The following is a 15,517-nucleotide window of genomic DNA, read 5'->3' on the forward strand; positions in this document are numbered from 1 at the left end:
ATACCTTGTGGATTTTTTCTGGTAATAATGAATAAATAAATAAATGTCATAGTATATATCAAAAATATAAAAACCAATACATAAATTTCTTTCATTTTATTTTGAATTGTTTTAAAAAATCTAAAGGTGCAATACCCCGCACACGATCTGCGGATTAAACTAAAATCAAATCAATATAATATATTTCAATATTCTAAAGTCACTCGACTAATTTTCAGAAATACAAAAATTCTTCACTGCCCCGCTCTGGCACTTAAACAACACCGCAGAGTAGCCAGCATCGGCGGAAGAGGAGCATAACAATGATTACGCAACAAGAGCGAGCACGCAGCAGCGTAGCTCGCACGGACGAATATATGTATGCGTGCTGACTAGGAGCGAGTGATGACGCAGCAGCGGCTTTGCTCGCTAATATTTGTATACGTGAGAGATATGCGAGGGTGTGATTAATTTCGGCGGCTTGATTCGCGCTCGCAAAGAATGATATAAAAGGCCCTGCGCGGCCTAGTATATTCACTAGCTCTGGCGCAATTTACACGCACTAGTCTATATTCAAAAGCAATTCATGCCTTGGATAGAAATATTGACTTAGAAATATTACTACAAATTAAACTTGTTCAAATGATAACGCAATTTCGGTCTATCATTTAGACTTAAATTTAACATTATAAAATTCATATATTGATTCAAACTTAATTCGAGTAGAATTAGGTGACGCAATTTATGCGCACCTAATTATAAATTGTATCTCACCGAAATCAACACTTGCGCATTTAAATTCAAAAGATAACGCAATTTAAGCGTATCATTTACAAACCAAGTATAATTTATAAAACTATATAATATAATTTATACTCTAATAAAACTCCATTGTAAAAATCAAAAGCAGATTAACACAATTTTTTGTTAAAAAGAACATTGCAATTTACGCAATATCTTCATATAAAACGATTCATTGAAAATATTTTAGTCACTATTGAAACATATAACAAGATCTTATTATTTTGATAAAACTCTACTACCTGGTATCCCGGACCTGACCTATACTAAAATCATTAATTATATTCAACTTTCTTTCTCTTTTTTGACCTGTCGTCAGAATTATGACACAGGGCAGTAAATGTTCATAGCTCTTTAATAATAATATAAATTATATATTCTGCACCGGACCTAGAAGAGCCGTGACCGTTTCAAAGGTTTGTTTTAATTATATAAGGACTACAGGATATTTAACGAAGAAATAATACATGTGGCTTAGGCAGAGCAAGCCCTCTGCAAGTAGCCCTCCGGCACCGGATCCCCACAGGTACCATTGTTAAACAATACTTCTGTGGGGCCCGTTAACTAGCCTAGTTGATTCTCCTTTAAAGTTTGACATTTCCATACATATCCCATCAACCAAGGTGATTAGGAGTTCACGATCAAACTCGTTTTCTTCATTCTGCATCGTCCAGACATTTGCTTTCTGCAGCATTGTCCGGTTGTCTACTCCGTGGAGCATCGACCGGTCATCTTCTGGACAGACTCAACCCCGATACTTACGATCCTCTTCATCGGGTAAGGGAGTTTGGGCTCAACTCAGTTACCTACGTACTAAGCATCGTAGGTAACATTGGACAGAAGAGTAAAATCTCAACTCTATGACCTACGTTTCTCTGCATCGGTGCGAGGAGCGTTTCATATTTGAGCAAATCCACGAGCGAGTGGAAACAACTCAGGTGCTGAAAGTTGCAAATTTCGAATTAAGGGCACATCTACAAGACAGACTTTTTTTGGTTCATTGGCCCATTAAAAGTGAGAAAATGGCCACGTGCATCGCTGATTGCTTGCCAAACTTTTTCGCTGGTCAGTTTAAATTCTCTTATGGAAATTTAACATAGGGAAAGTTATTGAAAACTAGCTACGTTTCATCTTTACCCCCACAGTGAATAAAGGCGTTTCAATTTGAGGAACAGTGGGTTAAAAAAGTTGTCTACGTCAAAAGTTGTCTAGGCTTGAAAATGACAAGAAATCACCAATTTCGCGATTTTTTACAAAAAACAGCGATTTTTTTATTTTTAAAATCCTTATAACTTTTGATTCCTACGTTTAACTTTGACCATACGAGGTTCAAATTAAACCTGTAATAGATTGTAATGATTGCGATGCCACATACATAGGAATGACCACCAGAGCACTCAAACATAGAAAGAAAGAGCATGCACGTTGCATCAAAAATAAAGATGATAAATCGCCTCTTACAATTCATCGCATAAACACAGGACACATCTTTCACATAGAAAACACACAAATCATTGACAAAGTACACAATAATTACACATTAAAATTTTCAGAAATGCTACACATACACTATCATGACAACGCAATCAACAGAATAAACGACACAAGTTCAATACACACGATAAAAAAACGCGCTTGCAAAAAATAATCTTTTTCCGTTAAATTCATCAAATTGCGGAGTCGTGGAAAGCTGGAAGGGATCAGGAGAGCGTGAGAGCCGGGGAGGTGGTGCCTAGCTGCGCGGGGGACTATAGACGCCGTTGCTACGCATGGGTGGGACCTCACCGCTGGTTGCTATGATTAGGCGGCGTGATGTGTCTCCGGAGCGGCACATACGGTCGGAATGTAGACTTGTGTATGCTGCTTGCGTATATATTTGCCTATATTCCGGCTACATTTAAACAGTTTTCACTTTCCTTTGCCTTATGTTTTCATGGTGTCTGATGGACGACACGCGACTCTGCGTATTAAACCAGAGCGAGTAGGTATAAAAGCCCTTGCATTCTATCAGTTTAGCAGTGTACGTCAAATCGTTACTCGAAGCACAACATCTTTGCTCGCAACAATAAACATCTCTGCTCGATAGTCTTTTTGTAAGTCTAGAATTTAACGGTTTATAATAGTTACAGCTAAATCTTCAATTTTATTTTTAACGTTCGACGATTTAAAATTTTAGTTCTTTTCTGGACAAGTATACTTATAGCTTCTATGTGATAAAGAAGTTCTCTCCTGTGTTTTTTATCGGTATGACATGTTGGTTATTATAAGTTTAAATTCTGTTAATCGACGACTTGTAACTATTTATATATTTTTTAGATGCCCTGAAAAGGAAGGATATATTCCTTAGAAACGTCCACATAATAAACAACGTTCAAATCCTAAAGTTTATAAATTAAGGGGACACAACATTTCTAATCCGTGAAAAAAAGATTAAGGAGGGAAAATTATAAAATTAAAGTAAATAATTCGATATTTGATTTAGTGATACTTGGTAATAAAACCCTTAAGTTTACCGTGCTAAAACATGAATTACCCCTACGTACACATTGTGGCACTCAGTGCAATGTTTTATGATTTTTTTCATTATCCGTAGGATTCGAAGTAAACGAGTGGTTCTTTTCGGATAATATTTAAGAAGGACACTTTGTACACTCGTAGTGTTAGTATGAATTCAGGGATTCTGATATGAATGTTTAGAAAATGTTTTATACACAAAAAGGTGGCATAATAAGCGGAAGGAAAGGAAAAATCCAGTATTTTCATTGCCAAACATTTTCAGCTCATTCAAATTAAAATCTCTGCATTTATACCAAAACTATGAGTGTACAAAGTATTCTCTTAGAATTTTAGCCAAAAGAACTACTCGTTTACTTGGAATTCTACAAACAGTGATAAAATTCGTAAAACCTCGGTAAATTCGAGGGTTTTATTACCAACGATCACTAAAAAATATATCAAATCAAATTATTTAATTATATAAGTTTGTAATTTTCCCTCGTTAATCTTTTTTTTACGGTTTAAAAGTTTTGTTTCCCCTTAAACCTCTTTTCTTCTATTTCCGTTTTAAAAATTTATGATCAGCTATATATAAATCTATCAATTATGGCCGTTTTCGACCTTTATTATTAACTCACAATTTAAATAATATTGTATAATTAGGAAAACATACGTTTGGAAAATTGGATGAAACGAATATAGTTTATGAAATATGTTGTAATAGTTGTGATGTTTTCTATATCGGCCAAACGAAGAGAAAATCGAAAAAGAGAACTAACGAACACAAAAAAACACCGACCTACAAAATATTACCTATACCTACTCACCAAATTATTATTTTTATGTACTGTCACGTGTGGATACACGTCACGGGTGTCTAATTACTATAAGAGATCGAGTAGAAGAGTGCAATGCGGTGGCGATTGTGGCGCAATGACAGAACGCCTGCCTTGCAAGCCAGAGGATCTCGGTTCAAGCCCGGGTTCCATCACTGTTTCGCTGCATTCTTTACTCGTAACAGTACTGTCTTCTTTTATGTATCATTTTTTCAATAAAAGGCTTGATAAGATCCCATACCCGGGGACGAAACGTTGCCGAAAGAAAAAAGAGGAGTATTATTTTGATTTTCCCTTTGGGTTGGTTTTCACATTTGATTTTTCTATTTGATTGCCTTGTATGTATCGGTTATGCTCCTGTGTCAGATCCTAATACACTGGATATGTATAAAATGTTATGTTTTGATTTGATCAAATAAACCATTATTTTATTATTCTATTTCTGATAACATCAGAACTCCGATTGAGGATTTGAAATTTTTATTTGGTAATAATTGGATTTTTACGAAAAAAAATGTTAAATCTTACAAAATAAAAATTTTGAACTTTACAACAAGAAGTTTAGTGTTATTATCCATGAATGTATATAGGTACTCTCTGTATATATTTTTTTGCTTCCTCCTAGAGGAAGCTTTGTAATAGAAAAATTTTGGTTTTTGTCAAAACTTCTAGAAAATACTTTTTGGTGTGTTAGAAGTTCAAATCAAGTGTTTTAGAAAATGTCCGTATAGATGTGTATGTGTGTGTTTTCTCTTTCTCTCGGATAAGAGGTGTTAAGGAAAATCTTAGAAAGACCATAGCGTGACTTTGTTTATGGGGTCGTCGAAACAGCCCTATCCGCAATGTCAGCCGTGTGTCGGATTCACACTGACTAAACCCATCCTTTTTACGGCCAATGAAAAACACCCAACTCTACCAAGGAATGCCCTCTTTGCCTTTATCGACCCTCGGTAAAGGCGCACCTAGCTCCATCTTCTGTGCCCTTGCTCCCCGCGGTACGACCGACGAGTAGTGCTTCGCGGAGGGGGGGGGGGGCGAAAGGCTTTTACGCCCTCTTCTAATTGATGTAGTCGTCATCACGTCTTCTTCTTTCTGCGTCGTCCGGGCGTCTGCTTCTTTCCGTATAGTCCGGTCGTCTACTTCGTGCGGCATCGTCCGGCTATCCTCTGGACAGCCTCAACCCCTACACGGCTCAGTGACCTTCGTCTAGCTACATTTTTATCACGCTGTTTCGCCTTGCCTTTGCCTTATTTTCGTCATTTCTAACTTTCTTGAGGATATTCCTTACGTAGTTGTTTACTGCGTTCCAACCATCCTCCGACATCAACATAGTTGTCATCATTGACTCATGTGTCACTCTGGTCTGGAGATAACACTCGAGTTCTTCTCGCTCCATTTGGTATCGCGAACAGTCACAGAGAACATGCTCTGCATCTTCGTTAGCGTCCAAACAAGCTGGGCAGTTTGGACTGTCGTCTGATTAAAATCGGTGCAGATAAGCCTGGAAGCATCCGTGCCCGGTTAAAAACTGTGTAAGGTATTATTTGACCTTCCTATGTTCTCTTCCAGTCCAATCCTCTATTTTTGGTATAAGGCGATGTGTCCATCACCCTTTGTCACTAACATCCCATCTTGTTTGCCATTCGGCCATTGTCTTCTTTCTTGCTGTATCCCAGACTTCCTTCTGAGTTTTGTTATTTGTTCTTCTTTTAGTTTGGAATACTTTCTTACTTTCCATCGCCAATAGGTCAATCGGCGCCATACCAGCAATAATGCACACCGCATTGTCCGATACTGTACGGTAAGCGGACGCCACTCTTAGTTTACTTCGTTTGTACACAGTGATTAGCATTCGGGCATACGATTTCACCCGCATCACATCTGCCCATATTAGGGCTCCATATAGCATAATCAATGTGGTTACACTGCTTTATCGCTGACTATTTCCAGATGTTGTTTGAGAGTTAGTCTTGCATCTATGGTGATGCCCAAGTACTTGATGGTTGGTTGAGAAGCTATCTCATGTCCATCTACCGTCAGTATAATTTCGTAATTTCCTCCATCTTCTTCCTACTAGAGATAAGAATAACTTCCGTTTTGTGGCTGGCTAGTTCCAGACCCGTCTTCGTTAGCCATTCGTGTATTATACGGGTCGCCTTTTTCGCTATTTCTGTCACCTCTTCTTTATGTTTCGCTACAACCACTACTACTATATCATCAGCAAAGCCCACGACTGTTGCTCCTTCAGATACTTGTAGGCTTAGTACCCCATCGTACATGATGTTCCACGTCAGTGGGCTAAGCACTGACCCTTGGGGTATGCCTCCTGTAACTTTATAGGTCTTGGTACCGTCCTCCGTGTCATATAATAGGATTCTGTCCTTTAAATAGTCGGACATCATTCTTCTTATATATAAGGGCACATGTTTCCGGAGTGCTTCGTGAATTTTACTTCATTTAGCCGAATTAAATGCATTTTTGACATCCAGTGTAACTATGGCGCAGTACTTCTTTTTTCCTCCCTTCCATCTTTTCCCCTCTAGCATGCTTATCAGCTGATAATCAGCTGATAATCATGCCAAAACGTCAGCTGATTATCAGGTGATTTCGGCTCAGTATTTTTAATAAAGCTGGTAGTTATAAATATGCGTTTATGTGAGATAAAATATTGATGATAATCAGGTGATAATCGGGTGATAATCATTCAAAATTTGTAACCTTTAATATATTTATTATAAGTTGTTTAAAATAAGTAAAATTTATAAATTTTAAATAATGAGGGCCAGTACTGGTGTTACAATCAGGATGATAACATGAAAACTCTGGCTTGAGCTCCAATATTTTTGTTTTTTAATAATTTAATTTAAACAATCACCCGATAATCAGCTGACGTTTTGGCATGATTATCAGCTGATTATCAGCTGATTATCAGTTGATTGTCATCTGTTTTTTTTTCAGTAGGGGATCACTAGGCTAACTGCGTCCAGGGTTGAACGATTCTTCCTAAAGCCATATTGGTGTTCCGCTAATCCACCTTTTCCTTCTATAAAATGATCCATTCTGACGCAGATTATGCGTTCCAGGATCTTACCAGGGGTGTCCAACATGCAGAGCGGTCTGTATGATGAGGAATCCTGGGGTGGCTTCTTTCCTTTTGGTAGAAGCACGAGTCGCTGTTTCTTCCAGTTTGTGGGGAATGTTCGCTCTTCTAGACATGCATTGTACAAGTCTATGAAGACCTCTAGATGAGCATGGATAGCATTATTATTATTATTATTATTATTACTATGAAGGGGGGACCACCAAGATCCCTGGCACTTAGGCTGTAAACCCATTGTACCACCCTTCGTCATGGCATCCCCTACTCAGGTAAGCCTGCCCTTCTCCAGAAGGTCAATATGGCTCCCGCGTCGAGTGCCCTAATCTCTTCATACGTGGCGAAAAACTCCCCCAAGCACTGATTTCTGAGCTGCGCAAATTTTGGGCAAACAGTCAGTACATGGGTAGGCGTTTCTTCCGCCTCCTCGTACCACCTGCATATACCCGTAGCCTCCTTCCCCATCTTCAGACCGTGGTACTTTAAGCAGATGTGCCTGTACGATTCCCTAGAAGTAACTTTTTTCAAAGAGAGTACGTCGGCATATCAGAGGAAGGCGAGCTGGAGGGAACATCCAAAACGACGATTCTTAAATCTAGATACCCTACGCTTCGAGTCTCCTTATACGAGTATTTTTAAAAAGAGCGTACGTCGGCAAATCGGAGGAAGGCAAACGAGAGCGGATGTGCACGGATAGCATGCTTCGATGTAATATTGGGAATGCCATCCGGCCCTGGAGCCTTATTGTTTCCTACCCTTCTGCAGGCGGCTAACGATTCCTTAATCGTGATAGGTGAAACAGCCTCTTCATTCGCACCTCTTTCGATGACACTTGGCTCTTCCAGTTGCCTATGGAACATTGTGGTCACTACACGGTGTAATAGTTCCGGGCATTTTGGAGGGGGTTCGTAGCTTTCTTTAATCTTCTTCATTACTATTTTGTAAGGTCGACCCCAAGGGTCCTATTCGACCACATCCTGTAGTTCTTTAAGGCACCATCGCTTGTTTTCGCGGATTGTCCTCTTAAGCTTCTTCTTAGCGTCCTATATTTCTTGTCCGCGGGCATCTACTATTTCCTGGCCTCTCCCGGTTTTATAGTATTTCTTTCTTGCCCGTTGTTCTCTTCTTCTGGTCCAGTGACACTCGCTGCGCGCACTCTCAAACTCGTTGTTCCACCAATATACTGGTGATCGTCTACAATTGGGCACTCTTCTCGGCATGGCCGCGTCACAGGCTCGTGTGATATTACCCATCACCTGTTCCGCTTTGCTGTTCGCCGTCCTCGAGAGTTGCAATTCTTCCAGTGATCACTATTTGTGTAGTGTTCACTCACGGTCCACATGTCAATTGAGCCAATAAGGCAACTACTAACAAAGGTCAGGTCTACAATAGATCCTGCGTCTCCTCTTCTAAAGGTGTTAGTGCTACCCTGATTAACTAACACCAAGTCCAGGAGAGCAGATGCTTTAAGCAGTACTCGTCCTCTTTGGATAGTCCTTTGACCTCCCAACTTTACGCCCCATGCGTTAAAATTGCCTGCGATAATTACTGGCTTTCTTCCCGCAATATCCTGCACGAGTTGATCTAACTGCCGCTCGAACTGTTCGATCGGTGCGTTAGGCGAAGCATAGCAGCTGTATATGTGTATTCCTGCTATCTTTGCACGAACAAATCCTTCCTCACTGGTCAAAATTTTTCCTGGAATGCCACGTTCCCACATGCCCAGATCGCTGCTCTGCCAGTGTCGTCTGTTTCCCACGATTTCTCGTCCAGAGCCCTATATGGTTTACATATAATGGCTACGTCGACTCCGTCTCATGAACGTACTGGTTAAGTAAATCCTGTGCTGTCTCGCAGTGATTCAAGTTCAACTGAACTATCTTCATTATCTTCGTTCCTTCAATTTCTCTACTGCCGCTCGGTATATATATCACAGTCATGTGTAGCTACCAGCAGCATGGTCAATTTTCTCTGTTGCTCCTTTTTCTTGGCAGAGAATGCAGCTCGGTTTGTTTTTACAATCTCTTGCATTATGTCCTCAGACTCCACACTTGTAACAGGGGTTACTTTGATTCTGTGTTACTGTTCAGTTTTTGCCGATATGCCCAAATCCTAGACATTTATAGCAGCGAAGTGGACGTGCATTCCGCTTTATCTTTCGTATTCTGCATACTACCCAGACTATCCTGATTTTCTGCTTTGCGATCATTTGCTGAGCGATTTTTGTTGGTATTTGAATGACCGCCGTCTCCGTATCGCTATATGCCTTGCGCACAGACTTTACTGCCGTTTCCTTCACTGCATTTAAGCCGTTATCTTGAAACTCCCTTCGTAGCGCTTCCACGATGTCCTCCTTAGTGGTTAGAACATCAAGATCCTTGACTTCAAAGACCTCTACATCTTGTAGGGTTCTTACGGTGACACCCTCTTCTAGCACTTCTTGCACCGCTTGTCGAAGTTCCGTTGCCTTCACTTCCGATGTACGTTGGAGTTCCATAAGTTGGTCACCAACCGCCGTTTTGCGTATCCTATTTTCGCTATCCCCTAGCATCCTCAGTTTTGGGTCTGCTTACATCATTCGCAAAATATCAGCGTAGGACTTCCCGTCGATAGCTTTTATGATTAGAGCCTCCGGTCGGGTTGGTCTTACCCTTGGCGGCTTAGATTTTCTAGTGCCTTTCTGATCTACAACACCATTGTTAATCTTATCGTCTTCTTTTTCCTTTTTCTTCTTTTTCTTTCTTGTTTTCACCCTCTGCAAGGGTGGTAATGTCCCTGTTGTGGGCGGTGGGCACTGAGTAGTGCTGGAAGTCGTCGCTAGTGGCGCACTCTGGCCATGTTTTGGCGTCTTGTCCTCTTCTTTTCTTTTGTTATTGGTCTCGTTCTGTGTAGGAGACCGTTCCTTCCTCTTTCTTGGCGTTTCTACCTCCCGTTTTTCTTCTGAGGTCAGCGAGGTCCGTGAGCTATTTGACATCATCAGTCCAAAGCTAGACTTGGTCTTGCTCGACGCTTCTCTTACGCTGCTGAGCCGTTTCCAGATAGACATGACCTTCCTCATGTCATCCTTAACACTCTTGTGAATGTTTTTGGCTGGACCTAGTACAGCATCTATCTTGTCTAGATGGCTCTGAATCTTGTCCATCAACTTTTCTTCCGTACGATCTGCTGTCTGAATTTTAGACCATGCTTAGTGCATTCCCCTGTTTATGACTCCATCACATCCTGATGCGTCACTTGAGGCTAATCCTCCTTTGAGGGCCAAGTGACCTACCTGTATAACCTCCTGTCTTGTTTTAGTTAATTGGCTCCCCCCAACATCTATGAAGCCTGCGTCGGCCACCGGGGCTTGCACCCGATCGGAACCAACGTCGGGTGTGGGCTGTAAAGCTTGACCCACTTGGGGCAGTGTTATAATTAACTCACTGTTCATGATTGATTTATATTCAGGGTTTCTTCCCCTGTCCTGTATCCTAGGAAGGAGCCCTTTAACAAGGTGCTGTCATCCGGGCCAGATGAGCCTTGGTTATTTTAACGAGGTTGCTTCTCGTCCCCCTCCTCCTTCCCCTCCTCTTGTGTGGTTGGGTCCCGGGCTTGGGCGTAGCGGAGTTGTGTGTGTGTGTATGTATACCGTAATATTTCTGGAACTACTCCGTCAATATCAATAAAAAATTTGACATGCATATTTATTTTTGGATTCTGAGTTCGGGAAAAACTTTATTATTTTTTATTTTCTCAATTTTTTTCTAAGGCCATTTTTTTATTTTTGAAAAACACTATTTTGCGTTTTTTACAATCATCCCATTGTTACAAACAATTTAGCTATAAAGCATTTAAATGAGAATAAAATTACTTACTTTTCTTCGTTTATTGCTTGGGATCGACTGCTTTGTTCGGCAGATAAAATGAAAAAAGTGATTTTTTTATAATTCATATCTCTGAAACTAAACATCATAGCCTCGCCAAAAAATAATGTCGATGGGTCACATGTCAAGCTATATACCATTAAAATTGAAAGTGATTTGACTACTTATTATTTCAGTAATAAATCAATATCTGAAAAAAATGAGTTTTTTTTGTGCCTCGATTACGAACGTAATAAGGCCTTATTGCACTTGAGATTTTCGGAAAAAGTAGATATTTTATGTGTTTTGGCTAAGTTCGTTGCACAGCTTTTAAACCACTATGGTTCGTAAGATATCAAGGTTACAATTTTTTTTTTGAAAATTTGATTCCTCATATCTCTAAAACAATGTAGTCAAATGCTTCTAAATTTTATCTGGTGATTTGCCATAAAAAAGCTATCCGCTGCTAAAATTTTAAACGATTTTGTCAAGCGGTTTTCTAGTAAAAAGATAAAATGTAAAGATCGATTTCTCGAAAATTGCGCGAGCAAGCTATCTAATGAATAGCATATTGTTTTGATGGTTAGGTAGGTAAGGAACACATATAAACATGCGTGAATTTCTGTGAAAAAAAAATTGACGGCAGTGTTCGTATTCTATAATAAAAAAACAGAGAGGTCTGCAAACTTTTGGACAATGAACCATCCAAAACTTATATATTAAATTATGTATCAAAAACCGCCTCATACATTAGCAGGCAGATATACTGTATATTAAAACAATATTTTATTTATTGATCCTATAAATTTAGTTGAAGGCAGCTACGTGCCAATTAATTGGCAGCGGTTTTTTTTTTATTTTCTGTAAATTAATAAGAGACGGTCCAAATTTTATGCAGAGATTTGTTTAGAGATCTGCGCAAAAATTCTGCAGATATCTACGCGCTCTCTCGCTACTATCTTAATAATTATTATAAATTTCGCTTTTTTCCAAATTATTGTAAACAGATATTTGTTTTAATATTCTGCGTGAGGCTGTCGATCGATAAAATAAAAAAAACTCCTTTTTACCCTAGGTGCACATTAGTATATTGTGTACCAAGGGCGTAAAGTGGGCTTTTTTAGGCCGAGTGTGGAGTTTGCAGCACGAGTCAAGGGCGTTTACGAACCGCAAACGAGTACTGCAACCACACGAGGCCAAAAAGCCCGCTTAGCCCTTGGTGCACACCATATTTTTTGTAACGCATGTACTGATTTTTACGTTTCAAACTGCACTTGCTGAATTTCACGCGAGTTTAGAAGATTTGCAAAGAAATTGAGTAGCGGGCGCAAAAGTACTTTTGCGCTCGCTGCTACATTTTTACTGTCGCCGGTTAGAAAACGACTACTTTTATCCCGAATTTTAGGACAAAAAAAAAAACGCGAAAATCGTGCATGTGTTACAAAAAATAGTTTTTTCAATAGTTGGTCAGGTTGCTTTAATGGTGAAATAGTGCACCGTAAGACATGGTTGTAGCATTTTTACTTAACTTCGCCATTTAATGGTATAAGTGTTTATTTCATAAGATACCAATGATAACCAATAAGTTCAAAATGACGAAATATTGGTTATTATCTAATAAAAATGTTTAATTTACCATAATAATAAAATATTTCTTTGTTTCGTATAGTGAACCGGCTGCTATTCAACGACAGTTTATCCAAACACAGAAATATGACTTGTTGTTTACAGAAAAAACAGGTAAAAAACTGCCTTCAATTCCATCTCAAACAAACAATATTTTACCTGAACGGAAACCTGCCTCACTTCCAACGACATCAGGAAGACAACTGCCAAATATCAAATCTCCAGTCGAAGAGAACTATTATAATAATTTATTGTTTAATGAAGATTACAATTATGCCTATGATAGTCAGGATAATTTACAACATGGATCTAGTAGCAACAGTTACGTAAACAAAAGCCTTAGTAAAACGCCTATAGCTAATATCCAACCCAGTAATCATTATACTAATAGTTTTACGGCACAGTTAATTGATTCATATAAAGAAGTATATGAGAACCTTAGTCACGGCTTACTTGAAAAAACTCACGAGCTTTCTGATGTTTCTACAATAAACCAAGCATCTTACGATCAGCCAAGTATAGATATTTGCCAAAATATTCAGCAGAAAGCAGAAAATACTGATACTTATTCGATATCTGACGAACCTTTGAATAAATATCTGTATAAAGAACCTCCAAACATGGTCGTACAAGATTATCATCATAATTCTTTATATACTGAAAATACTGTTCAGTCATCTAATCAATCTACTGTGGAAGATTCTAATCTGTTATGTCGAAGAAGTAATTATTTTCTGGATGCCAGGGAAAAAACTCATGAAGAAAGCCACTATTTAAATGGAAGATTTAAAGAAAATGCATACAAAAAAGATCTACAATTTGAAAATATGTCTAATGATGACAAATATCAGGAACAATCATTGCTTCAATGTTATTATAATAATCAATACAAAGAGCAAGAACTTATTGAAATTCAATCTGACAAGAAATATAATGAGCAAACTTATGAGAATCCTTATATTGATGAATATTCAAATCAACTATTTCAAGACAAATGCACGGATCGACCCATAAAACAAAACCAATACCAAGAGGATTTTTCAGAACCATTAAATGTAGATAACCAATACCTTACATACGATAATCCTGCTTCATCTAAGGGATTTGATACAAATAATGGTGAGAATGTAAACAAAATATATAATCAATTCGAAGCAACTCAAAGTAATGATGAATGTGAAAACATACAACTTGATAATCAATATCAAGAAGTCCAGCATGATAATCAATATAACGTTGTGACTAGTAATGCTGCTCAAAATCCATATCAAAGTTTCTACCAAAAAGAAGCTATATATTTATCTAAGTCTAAAAGTAAATATCAAGAATTAAACAATGAAAAAGACTTGGTGGATTGTATTTCTTCTGTCAAAATAACAAAATATAATCTTAATGATACGGACTCTCAAAATCACATGAATAAAGGGTATCATCAAATTGATCAAAATTCATTTAATGAAACATTTGAAAATACGGACAAAGATAGGAAAGAATCAGTACCTAACATTCCAGAACTTTCTGTCACTTTACCACGAGGTCAAACAAAATCCGATAGCTTAACTCTGGTCGAATCGAACTATTGTTATGTTCAACAGAATAGCCAAGAAATTTCTAATTTTGGTTTAGAAAGAAGGAAGAAACTCAGTAAACGTAATGTAGCTCCTTTGCTTCAGCAAAATACAGACTCGTTAGAGTCAAAAGATGACGATTTAAAGGATTCTTTTGAAACAGCTGTCAGCTCTTCAGAAAGTTGCATGCCAAAAAATACATTTAACGAATATTCAACTGCAGAACAATTAAGTACTACACCCGCTAATCGCTCTGATTCTTCTCAAAAGCAGATACAACCATCAAACTCGATGATAAATAACGTTAATGATCTTCTAGATACAATGAATCTTACAAAAGAAGAAACAATGATGAATAATTTAAATACTGATAGTAATCAATCAATATCAAATGAATTTTACCAAGAAGAAGTTATGGAAGACGATGAATATTCAGAGTTGCTGCTAAAAGAACTGCAAAGAAAAGACTCACAATTATCACATCTTAGTCATCAAAGTCAACAGAGTCAGTTCAGTCAAAATTCTAGCCAACATTCGCAGAAGCCAAAACTCACACGAGTTGGATCTTATGCTTCAGATCACTTGCCAGATGACTCTTATGATCGAAGAAATTCCTATATTCAGACAACTAGAAAAGATTCACATAACTCTATCAATTATGATATTTACTCAAAACCGATTCTAACAAGAACAGATTCATATCAGTCAAAGGAACACAGAACAAGCAATTATGGACTACATTTCACTGCACCACAGCCTATATCTAGAGCTGAAAGTTATCAACGTGGTTACTTTAATGACCAAGAATCAATAGATGAGACTGACATTGTTCTTGGAAGCGCTGTTAATAGTGAATACAAAATGACTAATGAAACTCTCGAAAGGTATGTATATTACTATTATAACCGTTAAATATGTAATATTTAATAATACTATTATTTATTAAATAGTTCGTTGAAAAGTATAAGAAAACCGTGAAATATTTTTTTTAATTAAATTTAAAACTAAATCAATAAAAAATAAGATGATCTAAAATAGTTTATTTCGTAACAAAAATTTGCTTTCAAAGTACAAAGAATATCTTTTTCTCCACACCTGCACCGAAAGTACCACATTCTCTCCCGGGCGTCTGGAGAAGAATGTGCATTTTCGGTGCTGGTGTGAAGAAAAATAGTATACGCACCATGGGAGGAAAATTGAAGAGCCCATACCTCGTGTTTGCCACCCTCGCCTTCGGCTCAGGTGACAATTTACACGAGTTATTGGACTGTC

General features: G+C 38.2%; 1 protein-coding gene across 7 annotated transcripts in view; it reads left to right on the forward strand.

Moving 5' to 3' along the window:
- The window catches only part of LOC107981437 (protein unc-13 homolog A), an 893,220-nt gene that overhangs the window by 444,448 nt on the left and 433,255 nt on the right, over window positions 1–15,517 (forward strand). For all 7 annotated transcript variants that reach the window (XM_031927059.2, XM_031927063.2, XM_032601854.1 and 4 more), the window contains one exon: window positions 12,721–15,129. In XM_031927059.2, the coding sequence (XP_031782919.1) occupies window positions 12,721–15,129 (2,409 nt within the window). The remainder of the gene's footprint in view (window positions 1–12,720; window positions 15,130–15,517) is intronic.

This window comes from Nasonia vitripennis, assembly GCF_009193385.2.
Source record: "Nasonia vitripennis strain AsymCx chromosome 3 unlocalized genomic scaffold, Nvit_psr_1.1 chr3_random0009, whole genome shotgun sequence".
NCBI lineage: Eukaryota > Metazoa > Arthropoda > Insecta > Hymenoptera > Pteromalidae > Nasonia > Nasonia vitripennis.